The sequence below is a fragment of the Accipiter gentilis genome, chromosome 33 (genome assembly GCF_929443795.1).
Source record: "Accipiter gentilis chromosome 33, bAccGen1.1, whole genome shotgun sequence".
Taxonomy (NCBI): domain Eukaryota; kingdom Metazoa; phylum Chordata; class Aves; order Accipitriformes; family Accipitridae; genus Astur; species Astur gentilis.
This window is the reverse complement of record NC_064912.1, coordinates 3,379,641-3,400,291: the sequence shown is the minus strand read 5'-3', so window position 1 is coordinate 3,400,291 and position 20,651 is coordinate 3,379,641. Positions and strand designations below refer to the sequence as shown.

At 44.3% G+C, this 20,651-nt stretch overlaps 1 protein-coding gene across 6 annotated transcripts in view; it reads right to left on the bottom strand.

Annotated features, from left to right (window-relative positions):
- SLX4 (SLX4 structure-specific endonuclease subunit) overlaps window positions 1–11,777 on the bottom strand; it is a 36,014-nt gene extending 24,237 nt beyond the window's left edge. For 4 of the 6 annotated variants that reach the window (XM_049835390.1, XM_049835394.1, XM_049835392.1 and 1 more), the window contains exons 1-4: window positions 11,646–11,777; window positions 10,753–10,856; window positions 1,475–2,222; window positions 56–319 (exon numbers count right to left, since the gene is read on the bottom strand). In XM_049835390.1, the coding sequence (XP_049691347.1) occupies window positions 56–319; window positions 1,475–1,844 (634 nt within the window). In that variant the 5' untranslated portion in view covers window positions 1,845–2,222; window positions 10,753–10,856; window positions 11,646–11,777. Of the gene's footprint in view, window positions 1–55; window positions 320–1,474; window positions 2,223–10,752; window positions 10,857–11,399; window positions 11,416–11,645 lie in introns of those variants that run through there. The other 2 variants (XM_049835391.1, XM_049835393.1) reach the window with 2 other exon arrangements.
- Between the last annotated feature and the right edge of the window lie 8,874 nt (window positions 11,778–20,651).

The window sequence follows — 20,651 nt, the reverse complement described above, 5'->3', positions numbered from 1 at the left end:
TCACCAGCCCACAGCACTCTTTCTGCACGTACAAGAGCTAACAAAAGAAACATACCATTCTCTGGTGGGTTCTGCTCCTGGCTTTCGCCAGGGAAATCCACACTGGCTACAGACTTTGGCAAACCATCATCTGTGCTGTGTTTTAGCTGCTCAGGTGCCACTCTCTTGAACTGCTGCATTCTCTCCACTACCAGCTCTGCCACCCGCATCTTCGACCCTGCGAGCGGCGGTATCTTTGAGGTGAGTGAAGAGCAGGTCCCTGGCTGTGTAGCAGGATGGAAGGATAATGTAGTCTGGGAACAGCCACTCAGAGTATTTACTAGAAGGGGAGAAAACATCAGAGCTTTACCAGTCAGTTTTAAACACGTAGCTGAGTTGCCCAGATAGCTTCTGGGAAACCCTCCCCAGCAGTAGCCTAAGCCAGGCTCAGTTTTGCAACAGGTATTCTTGGAGGAAGAAGTGAACAATTTGTTTAGCTGTTACATGACTTTATACTTGATAACCACAGTACCAGTATCAGGCTTCTGTGCTACAGTGGAGTTTACGTATCTCTAAATCCCTTTTAGAGGAAGGAATATTAAGGAAGGCCTTGCCTGAAGGTCACTAGTGAGAACAAGCAGCCCTACAGCCCCAGTGTTCCCACCACACAATGTCGTGTGCTTCCTCCTGTTCTTTGCTCTGATCTCCAAACCCTATCTGTGGCTCAAACTTTCAGGCTCTGAGCTGAAGGAACCCGGAGTTCCCAAAGAGAGGTGGTAACAAGCAGGAGGCAGAGGCAATGCCAAACTAACACCTCAGCATACCACTGTTCTGCTTGAGGTATCCTCTGGATATGCGCAGTATGCAAGGTGGGACCAAAGATCTCACCAGCCCAGTATCTTGTCTCTGGGCCCAGTCAGCAACACATACTTAAGAAAGGGTGATCAGGACAGGACAGGTACAAAATAATCCTTTTCCTGTCTGACCTTATTTATCAGTTTAAGGACTTCCTGCACAGGTGACTGCATTCTGGCCATCATGTTTAATAACCACTGAAGGACTAATCCTTTATGAATTAATCCAACACCTTTTTTAAGTTGTTCATTTTTGGCCTTGACAACATCCAGTGGCAATACATTTCACCATACAATGATGCACTGGGTGAAAAAGCACCCCAATATATTCTAAGCTTGCTTCTAGATGATTTGAGGGTGTTTTTCTCAGTTGTAATACTGCAAAAAACAGTGAATAATGACTCCCCAACTCATCACTTTGTACCAAGGCTTCACCTTACTGAAGGACATCTTCTGCCTGCCTGTAGCACAGAACACACTCCTAGGTTAAACCCCTAGATAAGCCTAAGTAGCTAAGTGTAGACAGAAACAAAAGATGCAAGCCTGCTTCAATCAGCACTGCTATATGTCCCTGCCAGGTGGGCTTCTGAGACCACCACTGAACTACAGAGTCTTTTCAGTCCTAGCCTATGTTCACTCACCTGTCAGAGTCCTCTGGCTACACTCACTGGCCACTGTACTCAGCTGGCTGGCAGGGAAAGGGTTTCTCTTTCCATCCCCTTGTGTAGCCTCACCACTACTACAGGCCACAGCATCACCATCTTCTTTGTGCACCAATGTTTGTTCCTTTGGACCCAAATCTTGAGGTAAATTTGTTTCCTTCGCTGCTGGTAAGTGATGATGGTTTTGGCTCTTAGCGGCAGCTTTTCCTCTTCTTAATTTGCTTCTTGCTGCAGTGCTCTTTGACCTGTTCTGAGCACCCTTTGCTGCTTCAGCATCCCCAGCTTTTTTCTTCCCTCTACCTAAAAGATTCGCCCACAACTCTTTGAAATCATTGTCCTGTTCATCCATTGGCCTGCAGGTTCCAGTGGCCTATGACACTGTGAGGACTGGAGGGCAGGGGGAGATACCAGAATCAGTTCAGGTTTGCATCATCCGTGACCTGCAATTTTCACCAATTCCCTTCTACTACCTCAGAGATCTCCATTCTCCAGACTTCAGTGAGGTCAACAGTGTGGGCAGTTCTGTGCTGCTCTGACAGTTCATTCTTCCACACTTAATTCACAGCCATTTAGTAGAGCACATTCTCTCTCCAAGAACCCCACCTGCTTTCACAAGTTGGCTCTTCAGAGGCCTCTAGACCTTATGTTAATCACGTCAGTTTGTGCAGAATACGTGTAGGATCTTCATGACACGCTACAGGGCTTCACAAAGACACTTACTAAAGCCCTTAAATAAAGAAATAAAAAAAAGTGGTTATGGAGGATGGTATATGCAAATACAGCGTGGGACAGGGCTGGTGTAGAACTTTGAAGGAGGAGAGAATTTTTATAAAATAGTAAGATTAGAAAAAGCCAGTATTGACCCAAAACGCTATCGCTATAATTGTACTACAGACATGCACGAGCCACATGAGGAAAGAAGAGGAAAGCTTTTAAAACAGATATCTGATACTAGGTAGGCTTTTGTCCTGGATCTCAGGATTTGAGACTGTCCTTTTTTAATATGCATTCATACTTAGGTTTATATAACACAAGACCAGCGAATGTAGCGTGGGGTGTGGGGGGGAAGTCCCTCAGATCAAGGAGGTATTCTACAGTGTAAAATTTTGCTTTGCAACACCACAGCTTTAAAAGGGAGAGCCCAACCTATTTTGAGAAGTGAATAAAGGCAGTTTCTGGCATTTCAGAAGGGTTTCTGGGACAAGTCTGAGAACAATTCTATCAAATATGTTCATCCTTTCTCCCCTCTTACCTCCATGGCTGCTCACCTTCAGGATTAGCTCTCCTCCTAACGAATACTCAACTATTCCTCTGAGTACTCAATAAACCATGGCACTGACCATGTTTCACAAACTGCTGTCAAATACACAAGGTAAACAGACTAAACAAATGGTATTCTAAAATGAATTTCTTAATCTTTTCAGCTACAGTAAGAACACCAGTACTAGCTAGGGATTACATGGAACAGCATTGGGTACAACATCCAGATGGAAATGCCATCAGCCCCCAGGCAACATTAAAACTAGATCTCTATTCTTAGACATTTTGATTGTCCTCTTCTTCCTAGTCCTAAGTTCACTATGGTTCTGGCTATTTTACCAGAGGTTTTATATTGCTCCCAAAACCTATTTCTTTCAACCCTAAACCAGAGTGTTTCACTTGGAATGGCAGCAGCTGTGGTTCAGTTTCTCCAGTAAAGCTCTGGGCACAGAAAGACTCAAAAGGCAGGAAAAACACATGCGAGATTGTTTTCTCAAATGGCTTGGCTGCAGACATGTGAGGCTAAGGAATGCTGGTTACACACTTTCATGGGTCAGCCTTTCCTATAAGCAATTACAGATGTTAATGGATTTATTTATTTTAAACTCAGGCTCCCAAACCAGCAGAGGATTTTGCTGTGAATCTTGGAGTCATTTCCTGTTAGAGAGAAACTGAAGTTTTATGTAGCCAGTTCATAAATTTAATTTTCCTGGACAGAATCTTGGTGTAGTTATCACTGTAAATTGACCATTTTCTTCTAAGTAGAAGACAGCATGTGGAGAAAAACAGAATCTCACATCCTCCATGGCTTTAAATATCTCTCACAGACACATTTGTACTGTTGTATTACTTATGGCGAGTTCCTGATATTAAACTTTGAAACAGATCAGCACTTTTGCATTTGCAATCAATGTTCAGTGCCCCAGGTAGATGAAGTCAGACATACAAATGATGCAAACCTAAGAATTTATCTGTCTTACTCCTCTCTTTCCAGACTTGTATTTACAGGCTCCTGCTCTGTTCAACATCTCAGTATTTCTGATGCTGCTCCTATTCATGTACCTAACAGCCAGCTTTGGCACCAGTTTGTAGAGCTCACAAAGTAATGGCTTTGAAAATAATTTCTTTCAGTATAGTATTAAATTCATTTTGGAGGATTTTAGGACTCAACAAATCACAAAGCCGGTCAAATAAAATAAACAGCAGCACTTAGCTATCCCCTTAGCTGCCAAATCTATAGCCCAGCTGTGCCCTTCAAGTAAATGTAGATCAGCAAAATGGTACAAAGCAGGACCAGTAAGAATGAAAGATGGAACCTGGAAAATGGAAGGAAAAGATTAGATTTAGTGTATTTTGTACTGACCGCTCTTTTTGCTCAAGTTCCAAGTTGCAGGGGGAAGGAGACAGTAATAGCACATGCCCTAATGGTGCTAGGTTCTGCCACTTCCACTGACCTGCATACCTGAAATATGTAGGTGAGTTAGATGCATTGCTCAGGATCTGGTCAGCTCAGCAGTGTGTCCCCAGCAGCGAGCAGCACCGCATGCCGCTGCAGAAAAAGCCCAGAACCCTTCAGGAGGCAGAACGGGTCAGGCAGACTGGATAAAGCTCTGAGAAACCTGGTCTGACCCCACAGCTGACTCTGCTTTGAGCAGGATGTTGGACTAGAGACCTCCTGAGGCCACTTCCAGCCTGAGTTATCCTATGATCCTACAAATAGTCCGTCCTTGCCTTTTCCATTTGGGACTAATTTTGTTTCCTGGTAACTTTCTTTAAACCAGAACTACAAGAGTTAATTGTTACAGAAATCCATCAATGTTACTATCATAACCCTCCAGCCATGTAACAACCTCACCTTTTTGATCCTGCCATTTTTAGGCTCACCGGCATCTATTGAATTGAGTTCCCTGCTTTAACTAAAAAAAACCCAACAAACAGGAGAAGGTATTCATTTTCATCAGTTCTGTTTGCTTCCTTTGTACTTCACCGACTGTCTTCTGTTGAGACAAGGAGGACAGAAGCTCCAAATCCACTCTCTTTAGACCACTCAATATTTTATTAAATTACATGTATCACATCCTCCAGTGTCTGTGCTCTAAAATAAGAGTCCCAGTCTCTTCTCTTTTCCTAGGAGAATCTTTTCTGGCCCCTAACCATCTCCATCAGTATTCCCTGAATCTCCTGCACTGTCCACTGCTTTTTCCGAGACACGATGACCAGTACCACAGACAGCAGACTGCTGATACTGCGGATGAAGAAGTTTTATATTGTTCACATTGCTTCCCCACCCAGGCCTCGCAGATCCTAACATCTTTGCTTGTTGAGCAAAGGTTTTACCTGAACAGAGATGCCCAGGGCTCTTTCAGTATCTGGTATCATTAAGGTGTTCCATATGATTTATCTCTTTTTCCACCTCCATGCTCTACTTTACACTCATCCACACTTAAGTTCATGATATACTGTTACCTGCAGCTCAGAGCCTGTGTTACCTGCAGCTCAGAGCCTGTGTTACCTGCAGCTCAGAGCCTGCTGGAACTACCTCTGACCTCGACTGAGCTAAAAAAGCTGCATCACTGCCCAGCAGGACCACCAGGCACACACTGAGGAGGATTCAGAATGAACCCTTGGATGCTCTTTGCTACCTTTCAGCCAGTTTCCCCTCTTGGATCATTTACCATTCACGACAATTCTTTATCTCTTTCCCCTTTTCAAAGGATTTCTGAGTAAACTACATTAATCCATTCTTTATTTCTTGATTTGTTGACAAATTCAAACCACTCCATTAGACTACTGAGAGACAGTCTACTGGAGAAACTAGGCTACCATGCTGATGAGATGCTATTAGGTTAAACATATGACAGACATCTACAAATAACTTGACGATAATTTCAACCAGTTTAATAGGTACATATAAAAGACTTACTGCCTTGTAATTACTTAGTTCAATCATAGAATCCTTCTTAAAAAAAACTCCAAACAGCCAAAACCCAACAGGTAAAACATCTGCTACCCTCCCACCTTTCAGAGCAGCTGAAACCAGGACACAACTGAAAGTGTATTTCTACCAGCAGTCCAATCACTTGACAGTATCGCTTCTCAGCTCTCAAATATACAATATCTGGGCCTGCTCACTTGCCGCTTTAAACTGTCTATTTGTTCCAGGAACAATTGTCCTGCCATTTCAGTCTCCAAGAGCATGTCATCATTATGGCTAGAAAGCGTACATGAGTGCTAGGTAGGTCTCAACAACTTGTAGCCAGCAGATACCTTCTCCCCTCTCAACCCCTGCAGTGCTGCTTCAGTAGATATCCTCCTCAGTTACTCATCTTTGGAGAAAGTCTGGCTCTATACTTTCAAAAAAGGAAGGTGCAATGCTACCTTGGGAGCAATTTCCTGGGTTTCACAAGAAATACTAGGGGAAGTGGGATTATTTAACACTAGAAAGTGAGGCAAAAAGTAACCTGAATTTTTTTTCATAAGTACCATTTCCTTGTGGTGAAAGTAAAAATTACCCCATTCTGCAGACAGATCTTCTCCTCCCATCTCCACCAGTGAAACAGCCTAAGAGGCGACTGCATTCCCAACTGGGTGTAGGAAGACACAATGCTGAGTCTGCAGCACCCGTCTCCACACGGAGTGAGGCTGTGTTTGCGTGCCAGGCAGAGTGGGTTGCTGCAGAAAAGGTGGCACCTTTCTCAGCAGGAGCACCTTCTCCCACTTCCTCCACCAGCAAGATCAACATAGGAGTGGTCCTGACAGTCCTGTAAGGCTGGCCAGAACTTAAAGGATAGTCAAAAGAATGGGATCAAAGTGACTGATACCGCCTTCGTCTTCACAAATGAGTTAATTGCCATGTCCTGTATGAACCTAGGCTGCTAATTACAGAGTGTTGACAGCAGACAGGATGATGGGATGCACCCTGTTGCGTTGGCACTGAGTTTTATTGCCCCCTCCCCTTCTCTTTCCGTGAAAGCTGTAGCCTGAACATCTGAAGGTTGGTAGCAAAACTTTCAATCAAGCCAGTCCAAATACTGCACAGGGAAAGAATTTCTGTAGTGTTTGTTCTGGAAACCACACCAGAAGGTGGTCTGTAGGGATTCTTCCAGACCAAATCCTGTAGCAAAAAAAACTTCCTACGGGTTCCTGATGGAGATGAACCTACATGTCAACAGTGTAACTTCTGAAAGAGCATATTATCCTCCATACTTTTAGAGACTCTCTTTGCTAGCACCTTTTCTCACCAGGTTCCTGCACTAACTGATACCTTTATCACCAACACTACTCTACAAGGACACAACACTAGATGTGTACAGTGCGTGGTCTCTGTGTTTGTAGAAGTGCAAATATATTAACACTGAGGACAGCAGCACTTGTTCTGTGAGGAGAGAACAAATGTAAGTGCAGAACAGGAATTCAAAGTCAGGTACCAAACCTCTGGTCCTGGTCTCTGCCAGCTTTCCTGTGCCAGAAAAGGATAACAAAACCAGATGTGGAAAATAGGAAATTACAAATTAACTCAAGCCTATATAAGCAAGGAAATGATAGCTAGGAAAATCATAATCAGATTCTAATGAGCAATCTTAGCAATGAGCAGTATCAATGTCTATGTGACATCATCCACTTCTATTACTGATATCCCACCAGAGTACCACACTCACATTTCTTTTCAAGACTACACCTCCCCCTGCTAGTACCTTGTACGTATGGCAAAGCACTTCATAGCCAGTAAAAAAATCTATCACATTCCAGATGTGAATTTTAAATTGCTACTTACGTGACAAAATGTCCCTTTACCTTTCAAATGCTGTAGAAACTGACCTTACTTTAAAAAGCACTTCACTGAAATAGAAAATTTTTACTTTTTACCTCCTCTGGAAGGATAAAGGGGAAGTGAATATAAAAATAAAAACTAACGGTTGCTCAGGTGCAAATGCTCATGGCTTGTATGCAAACACAGTAGCATACAAATCAGAAATACACACAGCTGGTGTTTCAAAAATGCTTATTTGATTTGACTGAAAGCAACAAAAAATTATTAATTTAAACAGAAAAATACAATTGAGAATTAAGGACTGAATAAAACCATTTCAGCAGAGGCCCTAAAAATCAATAAAGAGAACAATACTTATTAAAAACTAACTTGGTTTTCAGAGAAAGAAAAGTAATCAGAGTAATAATAAAAACAAATATGTAAAATAACATCATGGTAAGGGAACTGGACAGCAGTGAATATAAACAATGAATTGTATTAAAATGAGAAGGAGGTAAAATTACATAAGATTAGTTTTCTGGTCAGAAAAGTTCAGGACTTTCAAAAAGGTCTTTTTGGTGTACATCAAACCAAAAAGAACAACCTACCAAGGCCACTAGACCATTATAAAACAAACTGTAGAACTGTTAATAATGAGAATACGAAATATTCCTATAATATCCATCCCATGATGTTGATGAAAGTAGCCTATTCTAACAGTAATCCAAAGCGTACTGAACAGCAGCTATTGAAGATATTTCTGCCAACAGAATCGGATCATTTGCAAGTAGAAGCCACTGTGATTTTTCAAAAAGGACAATTAGGGAAGTAAACACCCATCTTTCAGACTGAGATCAGCACCAGGCCGTTAAAGAAATGGCTTGTATGGGAATTGATGAATGAAGATTGAGAATGAAATTAATATCAATAAACACAGTTTTATGAAAACCAAGATCTCCTACGTTAAGCTAACACCTTTTTAATGAGACCTCTGTGTGTTAACAGAGGCGTAAGTCTTTTGTAAACCATTAAAGAAGTATCAAGGGACAAAATGATTAATTAGAATCATGCAAAATCAATACAATACATTTAAAATTACTAAAATGTAGCTAGATAGGTTTCAAAATGCAACTGCAAACAGCAGTCGCTGAGCACATATGTTCCTAGTACCATCCCACAGAGATTAACTCTCTGCCTATCTTATTTTTCTATTATTTAGACTAAGGAAGTGAGTTAGGAGAGACCTAAACCACCATTGATGAAGCTGTCTGATGATGCAGAGAAAGGAACTGTTAGATAGTGTTGATGACAGAGAGGCAGACCAATGCAGACCACTTGGTAAACTAGCACAAATCTCCATACAAAGTTCCTGTTTTGGGACAAGGCCATACGTACAGGATAGGTAAATCTATCCTGGGAAGCAACAAGTACAAAGGAGTTAGGAGTCCGGACAGATAATCAGAACATTGGCAGGCCCCTGGATGAGTCTGTGGCTGTATCGATACATATGCTGTAACAGTAAAAAGGGTTTATTTCCTTTGTAGTTGGTGCTAGTGAAAACTGTGGTAAAATTGCTACAGGGAACCTACAGCACAATTAATTCACAAGAGGCTGCATTGCCCATAGGTCATATGGCACCAGAGGCATACAGCTTAGGAAAGGTGCTGTTTCAAACTGCCTTTTCAGTACCCAGTACGAAGCCTAACCTAGCCCACCATTCCTCCAAACTGACCACAATGTGACCTTACCCCGGGTGTCTGACTCCACTCTGACACAGAGAATTTTGACCATGTCAAACAATTCTATCATTTTGTAGATCAAGAGTGGAGCAATCAGGGTTATGTACGGCAAGAAAAGTCAACTGAATAATTAATGAAGAAGTGAATATAAAGAGAAGTAAGAACACTGCAATGTTAAACATTCAAGCCATTTCTTTCCAAGAAGACAATGTTATCCTAAGGGGCACATTCACTTAAACCAATGCAAGTTCTACTGATACTATTTTTTCCCCAAAAGTCTATCTTCTGATTTGTGATTATGTTGAAGCTTATCATCACAAAAGCCAAATATAAAATGAAATTTAACACAGTATCTTGATTTCCTCACATTCTCTAAAATAAAATGATGCTTGCTTTGAAAAGGTGACCAAACTCATCACGGTTTGCTACAGGTGATCTAATAATGTATCTTTTACACTAAGATTTTGTTAATTTATAAAAATTAATAACTTGCTCTCTTCTCAGCTAAAATCACATATAAGAGCTACAGTAAAATACACAACATACTACTTTGTGGATATGTTGCTTTATGACGTTTCCATGCTACCCTATCTGTTCTCTGTACTCCAGTGTCTATCATAAACAAGCTCAGCTTACTGTTCAGAAAATACATTTTTACATTTCTTCCTATTAAAATATCTTCTCCCTTCATTGACTTAGTTCCTTCACCTTCTCGATATCCAAATATATCATTACCTACAGACTTGATGAGAATGCTCTAGGAAACTCTGGTATCATACCAATGATCTCAGGGATGCATAAATATGTGTCTTCCACAGACTGCTACAATAACAGCAAGAGGTCAGCTCTCAGCCAAGGATGTCAATTCCTCTGTGTTTAGCTTCCAGGAAAATTCTTTCTAGAAACTCTGGACAAAGGCCTTGCATACAACTGAGGACCCTGAAGCACAGTTTGAGTTTCACTAGCATACAATAATGTGTCAAACATCCCATTTAAATTGCTATTTTCTACCATTTGACAGTTTCTTTGGAAAAAACGTGTAATGAAAATTGACCCAGTGGGAAAAGCAAATGCTCAAAAGAACTTGAGCTCCATTTTCTTCCAAATGTGAAGCTTATGATAAAAATTCTTTCTGTTTCTGTTTCCCGTCTGCCTCTGACACATCTGTACAGTGTAAAGCAATACAATGACTTCTGGCTATCCAGGAAACTGTTTTAATCCAAACAGCAAAATCAAAGGGGAGAGGAGGGACCAGGAGGGAGAAGAACATGATTTTAAGTAGATATGAAAGCCAACCACACAAGGGTCTTTTTTTGTAGTCAAAACATGGACTGTACCCAGCCTGTGATTTTTGAGAGTTTATACAGGAGCCAACAGACCGAGCATCAGCCAACGTTACTGTCTTTGGCCTTTACTAGAGTCAAGCTATTTAGTACAAATAGTATGTTTTTGCCCAGCAAATGCATAATTTCAACTTTATTAAAAAAGACCAGGTTTAAAAGAAGCACCTGTGTATCTGCAGGATCAGAGACAAAGTGTAGTCAGTAAAATGGCCGACACCCACTGCTTCCCCTCAAGGCAGGCCCATACGCTGTTCCTTGTGCCCCTGAGTCTGGAAGAGAAAAATAAAATTCCACTTTGCTTCATGCAGCAAGCAGCTGACAAACTCCTCAGAATTGCTTTCCCTGATGACATTGCTTGAAAGGAGTCTGCTTTGAGGCTGGACGCATTGAACAAAGTTTTTAATGAATCTTCCTAGCTGTCAATGCTGCTTAAACTCAGACAGCCTCATAATCAGGCCTTCCATGGCCTGACTTCACCTTTGCTTTATCACCGAACTTTTGCTTTTGATGCCATTTTAACATCAAGGATGGAGTTTGACCCTACTGAACAGCTGCAGCACAGAAATCAGCTGCCCACCCGAACGCAACCTGAGGTCCCCTAACAAACACGTCAGGGCTTCGAGGCCATGCGCGGAGGCGCCTCAAGGTTTCTGTTCCCGGCTGTAACTGCGACGGGCCCCTGAGGGCGAAGGCCTGGGCTCCCCTCAGGCTCCGCGCCCCGGCAGAGCCAGGCAGGCCCGCCAGCCCCTGAGCCGCACCCCGTCCCACACGAGGGACCCTCCTCCCGCTCCTCAGGGGGAATGACGTCCTACCACTGACGTCGCATCCTCACGCGGATGACGTCGCACCCTGGGCGGTGACGCCAGCCCCAGGGCTCGACACCACCGCCTCCCCGCCAGCAGGTGGCGCCGCGCGGATGGCGCCGGCGTCATGACGTCACGCCGCCCGCCCCTGCCACAGCGGGGCGGCCCGCAGGGCCGCCGCTGTGAGAGGGCCGCCCACGCCCCGCTCGGCCCGCCGCCCCGGCCCGGCCCGGCCCGGCCCGGCCCGCCGCTGACCTCTCCGCCGCGGCACGGGCTCCCGCCGCTCCTCACGCCCCGCCGCTGCGGCGGGGAGCCCCGATGCCCAACCGGAGCGCATGCGCGAGGCGCCAACCGTCGCCCTCGCTCCGCAACGGGTCGCGGCGCGCATGCGCGGAGCCCCAGTCAGAAGTCCCGCCGGCAGGGCCGGCGCATGCGCGCGCGGCGAGGACCGCGCCCTCCCCGCGCAGGCGCACGGGCCTCCCGCCACTGGTTGCCATGGCGATGCCCCCCACCCTCCCCCGCCCGGTCCCCGTTCGGGTTGTCCCCTCGGCAGGGCCCGCCGGTCGCGGCTGGTCCTGTCGGCGGGGGACGAAGGCGACCCGGTGGCCTCCCCGCTCCTGGCCCCGGGAGAATGGGTGGGAGCCTCCCCCCGGGTCAGGCAGAGGCGCTGGGCGGCGCCTCCTGAGGCGAACCCGGCCTGAGGCGGGCGGTGCGGCGGCCACCGGGGGCGGCCGTGCTCCAGGGGAAAGCGGCGGCCGACCCGGCCGCCTCCCGCCGCCTGGCAGCGCCTCAGGGCCTCAGCCGAGCCCGACCCTGGCGCGGGGGAACGTAAAACGCTGGAGCGTTCGGGTAGGGCCTCGGCTCTGATGTAACTTCGGTGCACAGCTAGTCCGGAAAAAATACCACCGAAAGAGGAAAGCGTAGAGCATAGCATTGCTTATTAATGTTTTTGAGGAATTCGAATCTGTTGAAATACTCATATGTAGAATGCAAATTGTAAATAGGGAGAGAAATACCTGCTGCCTGTTCATGAGCATGGAACTATCATTTAAAGTCACTCGTCTTCACATCTAAAACCTAAGGTACGCTTTCGCAGGCTGCTGCTGAGCTGCAGCTAAAGCCTGTTGTAATTGTAATGCTTTGGGCTTATAATGAATGCTGTGCTGCTCACATGGAAATTAATGGAAGTATTGAAAGTTCATGGTGAGCAGTTGCATAGCTCAAGCTTTTCCCAAGCTTATCTGTCAAAAGAAAGAACACTGCCTTTTTATTTCATACTTCTTACTACCTGGAGTTGAACAGGAAAATGGATGCCATTTTTCCACTACATTCAGTTCAGGCTCAGAGAGCTCATACCAAATACTAACTTGGAGTCGAGATCAACAGTCATTTCCTCCAAATGAATAGTTAATTGTGGCCAAAGGTCTGCAGGTATAAAACCACCAGAGATGCAGTGGGTGGGGGATTCGTACACTGGATTTGTGTTTTGAATGCATATTTTGTGTTGAAATCAGGATTTCTTTCTCAATGCGTGGTATGCATGCAGCAAGAACCAAAATCACTCCTGGGGAACACTTCTTAACAGGCCCAGAGGCAGAGGGAAGAGGTGTAGTGGCACACCGAACATGCTGGGGCTGACATTCCTGTTAGTTTGCTTCAAAAACATCAGGGTAGGCACTTCACTAACAAATACAGAGCACTGCTGCTAATTCTGAGCAATACAATGGCTCCTTTACACATAACATTTATTTTTCCATAATTATATCTTGAACCGTAATTTGACATCGCCAAAAGAAACCGTCATGTCATACCACTGCCTGTTTGGAAAGCTTATAGACAAAAAATTAACTACAACTTTTAAAATGGAACAAGCTCCTGAGCCACCATGCTTCTTCACTTCCACCAAAGCAATTTAATTTTTAACTCATGCTAAATTCAAACCATTTTAGCTGGAAACCCTTGAATTTTAAGCAAAGAATTGGTGCTCCTGGTTATTTTGGCAGGACTGGCGGGTGTATTTTCTGCAGTGAATCTCCCCAGGAGATGCAATGTGCCCATGTCAGTATGAGAACCCAAAACTGATATGAAGAAATCCTTTGGTTTGTGTCTTTCAACACTTCTGCTAGTTTATTCAAGTTCTTTCTCAAGCTGCTACACTTCTGGGAATTAGAAGCACTCTGAAGAAAATCCTGCAAGAACTTGCAGCGCACATTGCACAAACGTACTGAAAAATACTCTGGTTATGATGTGCTGAGACACCATGTTGGTTCCACAAGGACAGCTAAGCCAAGTCACAGTAACATTTTCTTGCACAACACCCTACACACAAACTGAATTCAAAAGCACCAAATATTTAAAAGAATAACCAGGAGGACCTGGAGGGACATGTCCACAAGGTGCTGGCGAGCCTGCAAGCCCGTTACACACCTGCAGTCAGGGGAACTGCCCACCAGCATTTGAAGCGACACTGAACATGGCAAACACAGGCATCTTCAGCCAGACCAGCCTGCACATCACGGCTGCCAGGCAACACTGCAGCCTCCAGCTCTTCTGCATTTCAGGTAGTCAAATGCAATTTTCTGTTCCAAAAGTGTTGAGATACGAATGAAAAGGGCCCCTGAGAAATGTGAAACATGTAACACGCACAAGCATCTGCTTTTTCACCACTTGAATCCTTTAAAGTTTACTGCGCTCAACGTGAGGCGCGCAAACACCCTGGGCCTTGTTGATGTGTGCAAATGTGGCCTTTTAAAAGTCTACATTGAAAAGAGCCAAAAGAATTGCCGTATTTCCAACACAGATGGGTCCAAAAGCACTGACTTTTAACAGTGCATTCTGGCTACCAATCTGGTATCTACTTCACAGGACATTTCAAGGCCTCTAACCATTCCTCAAGGCAACAAGGACGTGGTTGCTGCAACAGGCTCTATTCACTATTTGCACCCAACATCAGCTAGGAGACGCAGCTGCAACTACAGGTGTAGACAGGAGAAGCAGCTCTCCCAGAATCAGGCAGCTGAGCAGAGGCAGACTATCAGATTCCCTATGTAGACCTACTGGACTTCGGCTAGCAATTTTTTAATAATTAATTTTTTCTCCCCACCAGGGAACTGGTCTGGATCAGAGATGGCCTAGGGCCGCAGTGCCTTAGACTCCAGCATGAAAATCTTGGCATAATTTAATGCATGCTAGTGGTACTCTCCCATGAATTACAACTGTATAGATGCAGGCAGGTCCCTGAAATAGCAACACTTCGGATATACATTGCGAAAGACAGGTTATTTACTATCACACTTTGGTTTTGAGCAGTCTCTGCAGAAAATGACAATTATGGAACTTGTGGGCACTATCGCCAATACTAAAATGTTTTTAAAGTAACTGTGCTTGAATTCACTGTGCAATGGTATTTATATGAAATATGTAAATCTGTTTATCTAGCTATGAACATACACATTATGTATTATATATACGTATACACATTTATCCCCAGTATGCTACAGTCAGCATTTCTCTAAGTTTGTGTTTCACTTTGTTATCTCTGCTCAGTCTGAGGGGCAGATCCACTGATCTGGGTTAAGACTTGTAACACTGGTGGCTCTTTGGCAGATCCAGATTAACTTTGTAAAGCTTTCGATATAGATCAATTAAATCCAGGTCAGCAGTGATCAGAGAAGCAGCCATGGGGGCCAATTCCAATGAGTAAAATTTAGGGTTTGCATTAATTTATCGTGTTAATCTGCCCTTCTCATGGACCTTGGCCATGCTGGATGACAGACCTCAGCACAATACTCGGCGCACTGAGTCTCTTGAAAGGGCAAAACAAGCAACAATGCAGCATTTGCCTCAAGAGCAGGTTTGTTTTGTTTGTTTTTTCTCTAAAGTGTGAATTTTGGGACGGTACATGCTACCATATCCATGTCCTCTTGTAAGCCTGCCAGAAAAATATGCATGTTTCCATTCAGTAAGTCAGACAGCACGAGTTAGAGTGTGCATGTCTAATTAACTTGTTATAAACCAAAATTTGTCTTGTTCTCCTGGAAGGTGAATTGAAATAAAATTTCCAGGAAGAATCACCATCATTCAATAAGGGCACTGAGCATTAAACATGCTAAGAATCTCTAAACACATTAAAAATACAGTGTCTAACTAAAAAAAAATCCATATCCTTTGATTTCTTGAAGCAAACTGCAAGATAACTTAGAACACTTGGTTTTTAAAATGTCTGCTAAACCACTTGAGACAGCACAAGTCCAGTGTCTGAGGTACATAGTGAAACAAAACTCAAGTTGAATCTCCCTCCGCCTGCTGTCACACCTCTGGCTTCCTGAGTTTCTAGGGGTTTAATGCGGGACAGTTCCATGAAGGATTTACTTACTGATTTACGTCTGGGTTAGGCTTTAACCCCTTGTTTACTTGGGCTGCAAAAGGAGAACCAATCTTTGCTCGGCTTCATAGACTGCTGCTTTGTTAACTGCTATTACCTGACCCCAAATCCCTTGCAGATAGTATCTTGACATTTGGAATAAAGCTGGACAGATATATTCAATGGACAATTCATTACAATACCTTTTGCCCTATAGATTTGAAGAGAGGAGGAAACTGCTTCTTCCACCCATTTTTCATCCTTCCTGCTGCTGTAAATAGATCAACAGCAATGAGACAATCAGGAGTCCTTACAAATTTAAGTACTTACAGAAGCCTTTGGTCCTTGCACTCCTGCCAACTATTCCATTTCGACCAGACTTTTTTACCCATTCCCACCTGTTCACACTCCAGACTGTTTCCAGGAGGAGTGCGATGGGAAGGGGCTTGTGATTTGAGATAAAATTCTTGCTAGGAGGGGCTCCAGGACTGACAGTGGGAGACAGCACCAAGGAGCATCTTCTGTCAGGGGTGAGAACGGGAAAATGACTGTCCAGGCAGATGAACTCCCCTCTTGGCCTGGACTGTGTTGCAACCACAGCATCAGCCACTAAGAGCAGATGGAGGTTAAGTGTAAAGGGGGAGGTAAAGGAGAAAAGAAGGATGATTCTGAGAGCAGAGGGAGAACAAAAACCCTTTTTTTTCCTGGAAGGAAAGCTTCCTGCTGATGAAAGAAAAGGAAACCCCGTGTTTAACCCACTCCAGAAGCATCAGGAGGTGAGCTGTTCTGGGCAGAGAAAGATAGCAAGATAGATTTTAGCATGCCATCCTCTTGTTCCCAAGCAATAAGGGAGACAACCAGCTGGAAAGGACTTTGTACAGGATAATTCCAGTAAGCAGCCACGGTTCCAGGTATTGTCTGAAATCCCAGGAATTTTTGAACCCAGGAGTTACTGGGAAAGCACACGATCTCACTGGATTAGGGCTGGGCAGACCCAGACCTGCCCTGGGAAGAATTTCCAAATGAACAGGGTATTGGGCAGAGATGTTCTTGAAGTTGCTGTTACATTTGTGTTGATTGCCTCATCCAAACCCAGCAGGTACTTGTCTTTATGCCTCTGGATCTTGGAGGAGGTTTGTTTCACTTTGTGCTGGGATTCTTGCATCCTGGGCTGTGTCCTGAAATCAGATTCACTACATTTCTTAGGGAAATTTATTTAAGCTCCATGAAGACCTTATCTGTACAGTAAGAATAATTCTGACTTACTTCACAAGGAGCATGGGAGGATTAATTAACAATTGTGAGGCACTACAGAAGTGCTAAACGTTATTAATGGCTCCCAAGTTTTCTTCTTTTGGAAACAGTGGCCATTTCTTCCCATAATGTTTTAAACAGTTGCTGCTCAAGGAGCTTAGATTGCAGATTCCTGGCTTGTGGTTTGTCCATAAATCATAGACCTGGAGCCTACCCAAGACACTCTCGATAGTCTCAGCAGGAAGTCTGGACGAGAGAAAACTCTGTTCTCAATTTGGCCCAGTGAACTACTTTATGGGCCAGTCCAGTTTCAAGGTCCTGAGCCAGACGTGAGAGGGACTCTGTCCAAGTTTAAAAGCACGAGGTCTCAGGAATGTCCTTTGAAACTGGATTTCACTGCCTATAAATATTTTCCATCTTCTGCCCTGGAGGATATAGGTTTGACTCCACAGCTGATGAGCCTGGGCAGAGCAGGTGAGAAGGCCATTCTGTTTATCACCAATAGTTTGTCAGCACACAAAGTTTAACTTGTAGAAAAATGAACACACACCCCCCCACAAAAAAAAAAAAAAAAACAACCAACCAACCAACAAGTAAAAGAGACAGGCAGCAGTTAATAAGGCCCCAGTAAAAATCAAACCCGACAGATCAATTTTCTGCACAAAGCAGGGTTCAGCATTGCTTACAGCCAGGAAAGCAAGTAAACTCCATGAGATTCTTCCAGGTTGGGGATCTCTAATTCCATCTCAGGGGGAAATGGGGAAATCTGGTAGAGCAAATGCAGAAGTAAAGGACACAACTAGCCCATGCTGGGCACTTCACAGCACCATTCCCACATGTTGCACAGTCTTGGTTCACCTCAATATGCTAGAGAAATCACGGGACACTACTCTTGCTGCAGGAAGAGCACAAGCCAGAAACTGCTCAGGGATACAGTGCGGCTGAGGACGAGTCATTTAGTGTCTGAGTAGAGAGGATGGGAGCTGGAAGAGCATGGGAGCTGGAAGAGCACAACTGCGGCTTCACCACTACAAACAGCACTGAAATTCTGATGCAAGATCCACACAAGCCTTCTCTGCTGCACAGCATGTTTTGAGGTTGTGCAGAAAGTGAAAAAACAGGTTCTAACTAGCTACCCGTGGTTCCCTTTTACCATCACCTTTGAAACAACTCATCCTTACGCTGAGCCTCTGTTGCACGCCGTGTGGAGGCCCTTTCAGACACAGACACCTACAGACTAGCTTTCGAGTGACTCGCCTGTATTGCTATCAGCACTTCAGTTTGTGTTCATCAACATAATGCCATACATTCCCCTTTTCCACTAGGATCTGTTCTGTTAGCCATGCATAAAATCTTCATACACCAGCACTCTCTGCAGGTCTTTGCAAAATAAAAGGGAAAGCTGAGTCTGAAAGGGGACACCCGGACAGAGGCTGCTGGTGCATGCAACGATGCAGCTTAGACAAAGCATCAGACAAAGCAGCAATGCAAAGTATGTGAGATTTAGGTCAAAACACCCTCCTGATCCTGCTGCTCCTGCTCCTTTGCTGCGTACGAGCTCCCAGGACTATCGCCACCTTTCACTGTGTTTGATGGGTTCACTGACAAAGGGTAGGTTTGCACTCCAGTAACAGGAATCTTATTTGTTCTTTTAGTCACAAATCTCTCATGGCAAAAAATTAGCACCTCGAGGGCTGCTGGGATTCCCGGAGGGTTCCCGGGACTGCAGAGGTTAAAGATGCGTCAGACAGTTCATGACTGTCCCACAGTAAGCATGCTCTGCTTCTCACTGCATCAAATTTTATAAACTAGCATCCAGCTTCAGTTCAGGCATTATATCAACACATGCTATTTTAGGCACTTTATCAGTAAGCACCAGGTGACCAGCTTGCAGGTAAATGCACTCATCTGCTGTACTGTTAGCATCAGAAAATCACCAAAGGTTTTAATTTCTTCAGCCTGTGTTCATGAAACACCCTATATTGTGAAGTGGCCACATCATATTGCTCCTTTCAAGTGTCCTACAAGGCTCTGTGCATCCATGTATAGCATCTAGTAATTTTTCCTCCGTATTTATGTCAATTTTGATGGCAAAGGATCTTATATCTACTTGGAAAACAAGAATGCTGCCCAGTCTCCAAAGTGTATAGCTGAATTCCACATATGTTGTCAACTTCCAGGAATAAAGCCTTACATGTTTACCTGTACCAGTTTAGGTGCTGGCTTACTCTTCTGATCTTTGAGGATAGACAATTTAAGAGTATTTTGTTATTGCATGATCAAGGAAACCCAGCGTAATCAAAAGATGCCATCCGTATCTTACCAGGAGCTGGATCAAGACCTGTGGCCTCTAGCTGAGCTACAGCTACCCTAGAATCACAGAATCATTTAGGTTGGAAAAGACCTTTAAGATCATTGAGTCCAACTGTTAACCTAGCACTGCCAAGTCCACCACTAAACGATGTCCCTAAGCGCAGATTGTCTACATGTCTTTTAAATCTCTCCAGGGACGGTGACTCAACCATCTCCCTGGGCAGCCTGTTCCAATGCTTGACAACACTTTCAGTGAAGGAATTTTTCCTAATATCCAATCTAAACCTCCCCTGGCACAACTTGAGGCCATTTCCTCTTGTCCTATCGCTTGTTACTTGGGAGAAGAGACCGAACCCCACCTCACTACAACCTCCTTTCAGGTAGTTGTAGAGAGCGATAAGATCTCCCCTCAGCTTCCTTTTCTCCAGACTGAACAACTCCAGTTCCCTCAGCCGCTCCTCATAAGACTTGTGCTCTGGACCCTTCACTAGCTTCATTGCCCTTCTTTGGAGACACTCCAGCTCCTCAGTATCTTTCTTGTAGTGAGGGGCCCAAAACTGAACATGGCCCAAAACTGTGGCCTCACTAGTGCTGAGTACAGGGGGATGATCACCTCCCTGCTCCTGCTGGCCACACTATTTCTGATACAACATATCAGAAGGTGTGTAGGATGTAGAAGGTGGCTCCTTGTTCTTCTCAACACCCTCTGAACTGTCACATATTAGTTCTTCTGCATCTGAATAAAAATTAAATTTTAGGTGGTGTTAATAAAACATCTAAAATGGTACCCTATGCAGCAAACCCTTTGCATTCCTCTTTCCACAGCCAGTCTTCCTTTAGCTTAAAGAGCTGGAGGTTTTCCTGTCCAGCAGAGCATCCAGTTAACCAAATCCAGTTCCAGAATCTTAATCTGGCAATTTAAAGATAAACTAAACAAATATCACAGCTACCTCGGAGCCCTCACTGAGCAGGTGAAAAAATTCTTGTAAACCAGTTTGCATGGTGTAAACCAGACGCACAAAGGGAGATCTAGTGTGGCGTTTTCTGTTACAAAGGCCTCTTCTGTTAAAAGGCCATTGCTCCTTAGAAAGGATTCAAAGGGCTAAACTCCGTTTTCTAAGACAAGGCCAACAGGGTTCACAGCTACAGATTCTCCTGTCTTCCCTCCACACTCTCTGCTACTACCTACTGTTTTTTTCACAGCCCTCTCTTCCCACCACTGTCTAGTGCTCAAAGCCCTGAAGAACCAAGCAGCATCTGAAGAGAGAAGAACCAACAAATCACCAGCTGGAGGACACAAAGACCAACAAAGCAAGGGGAATAGAGAAGAG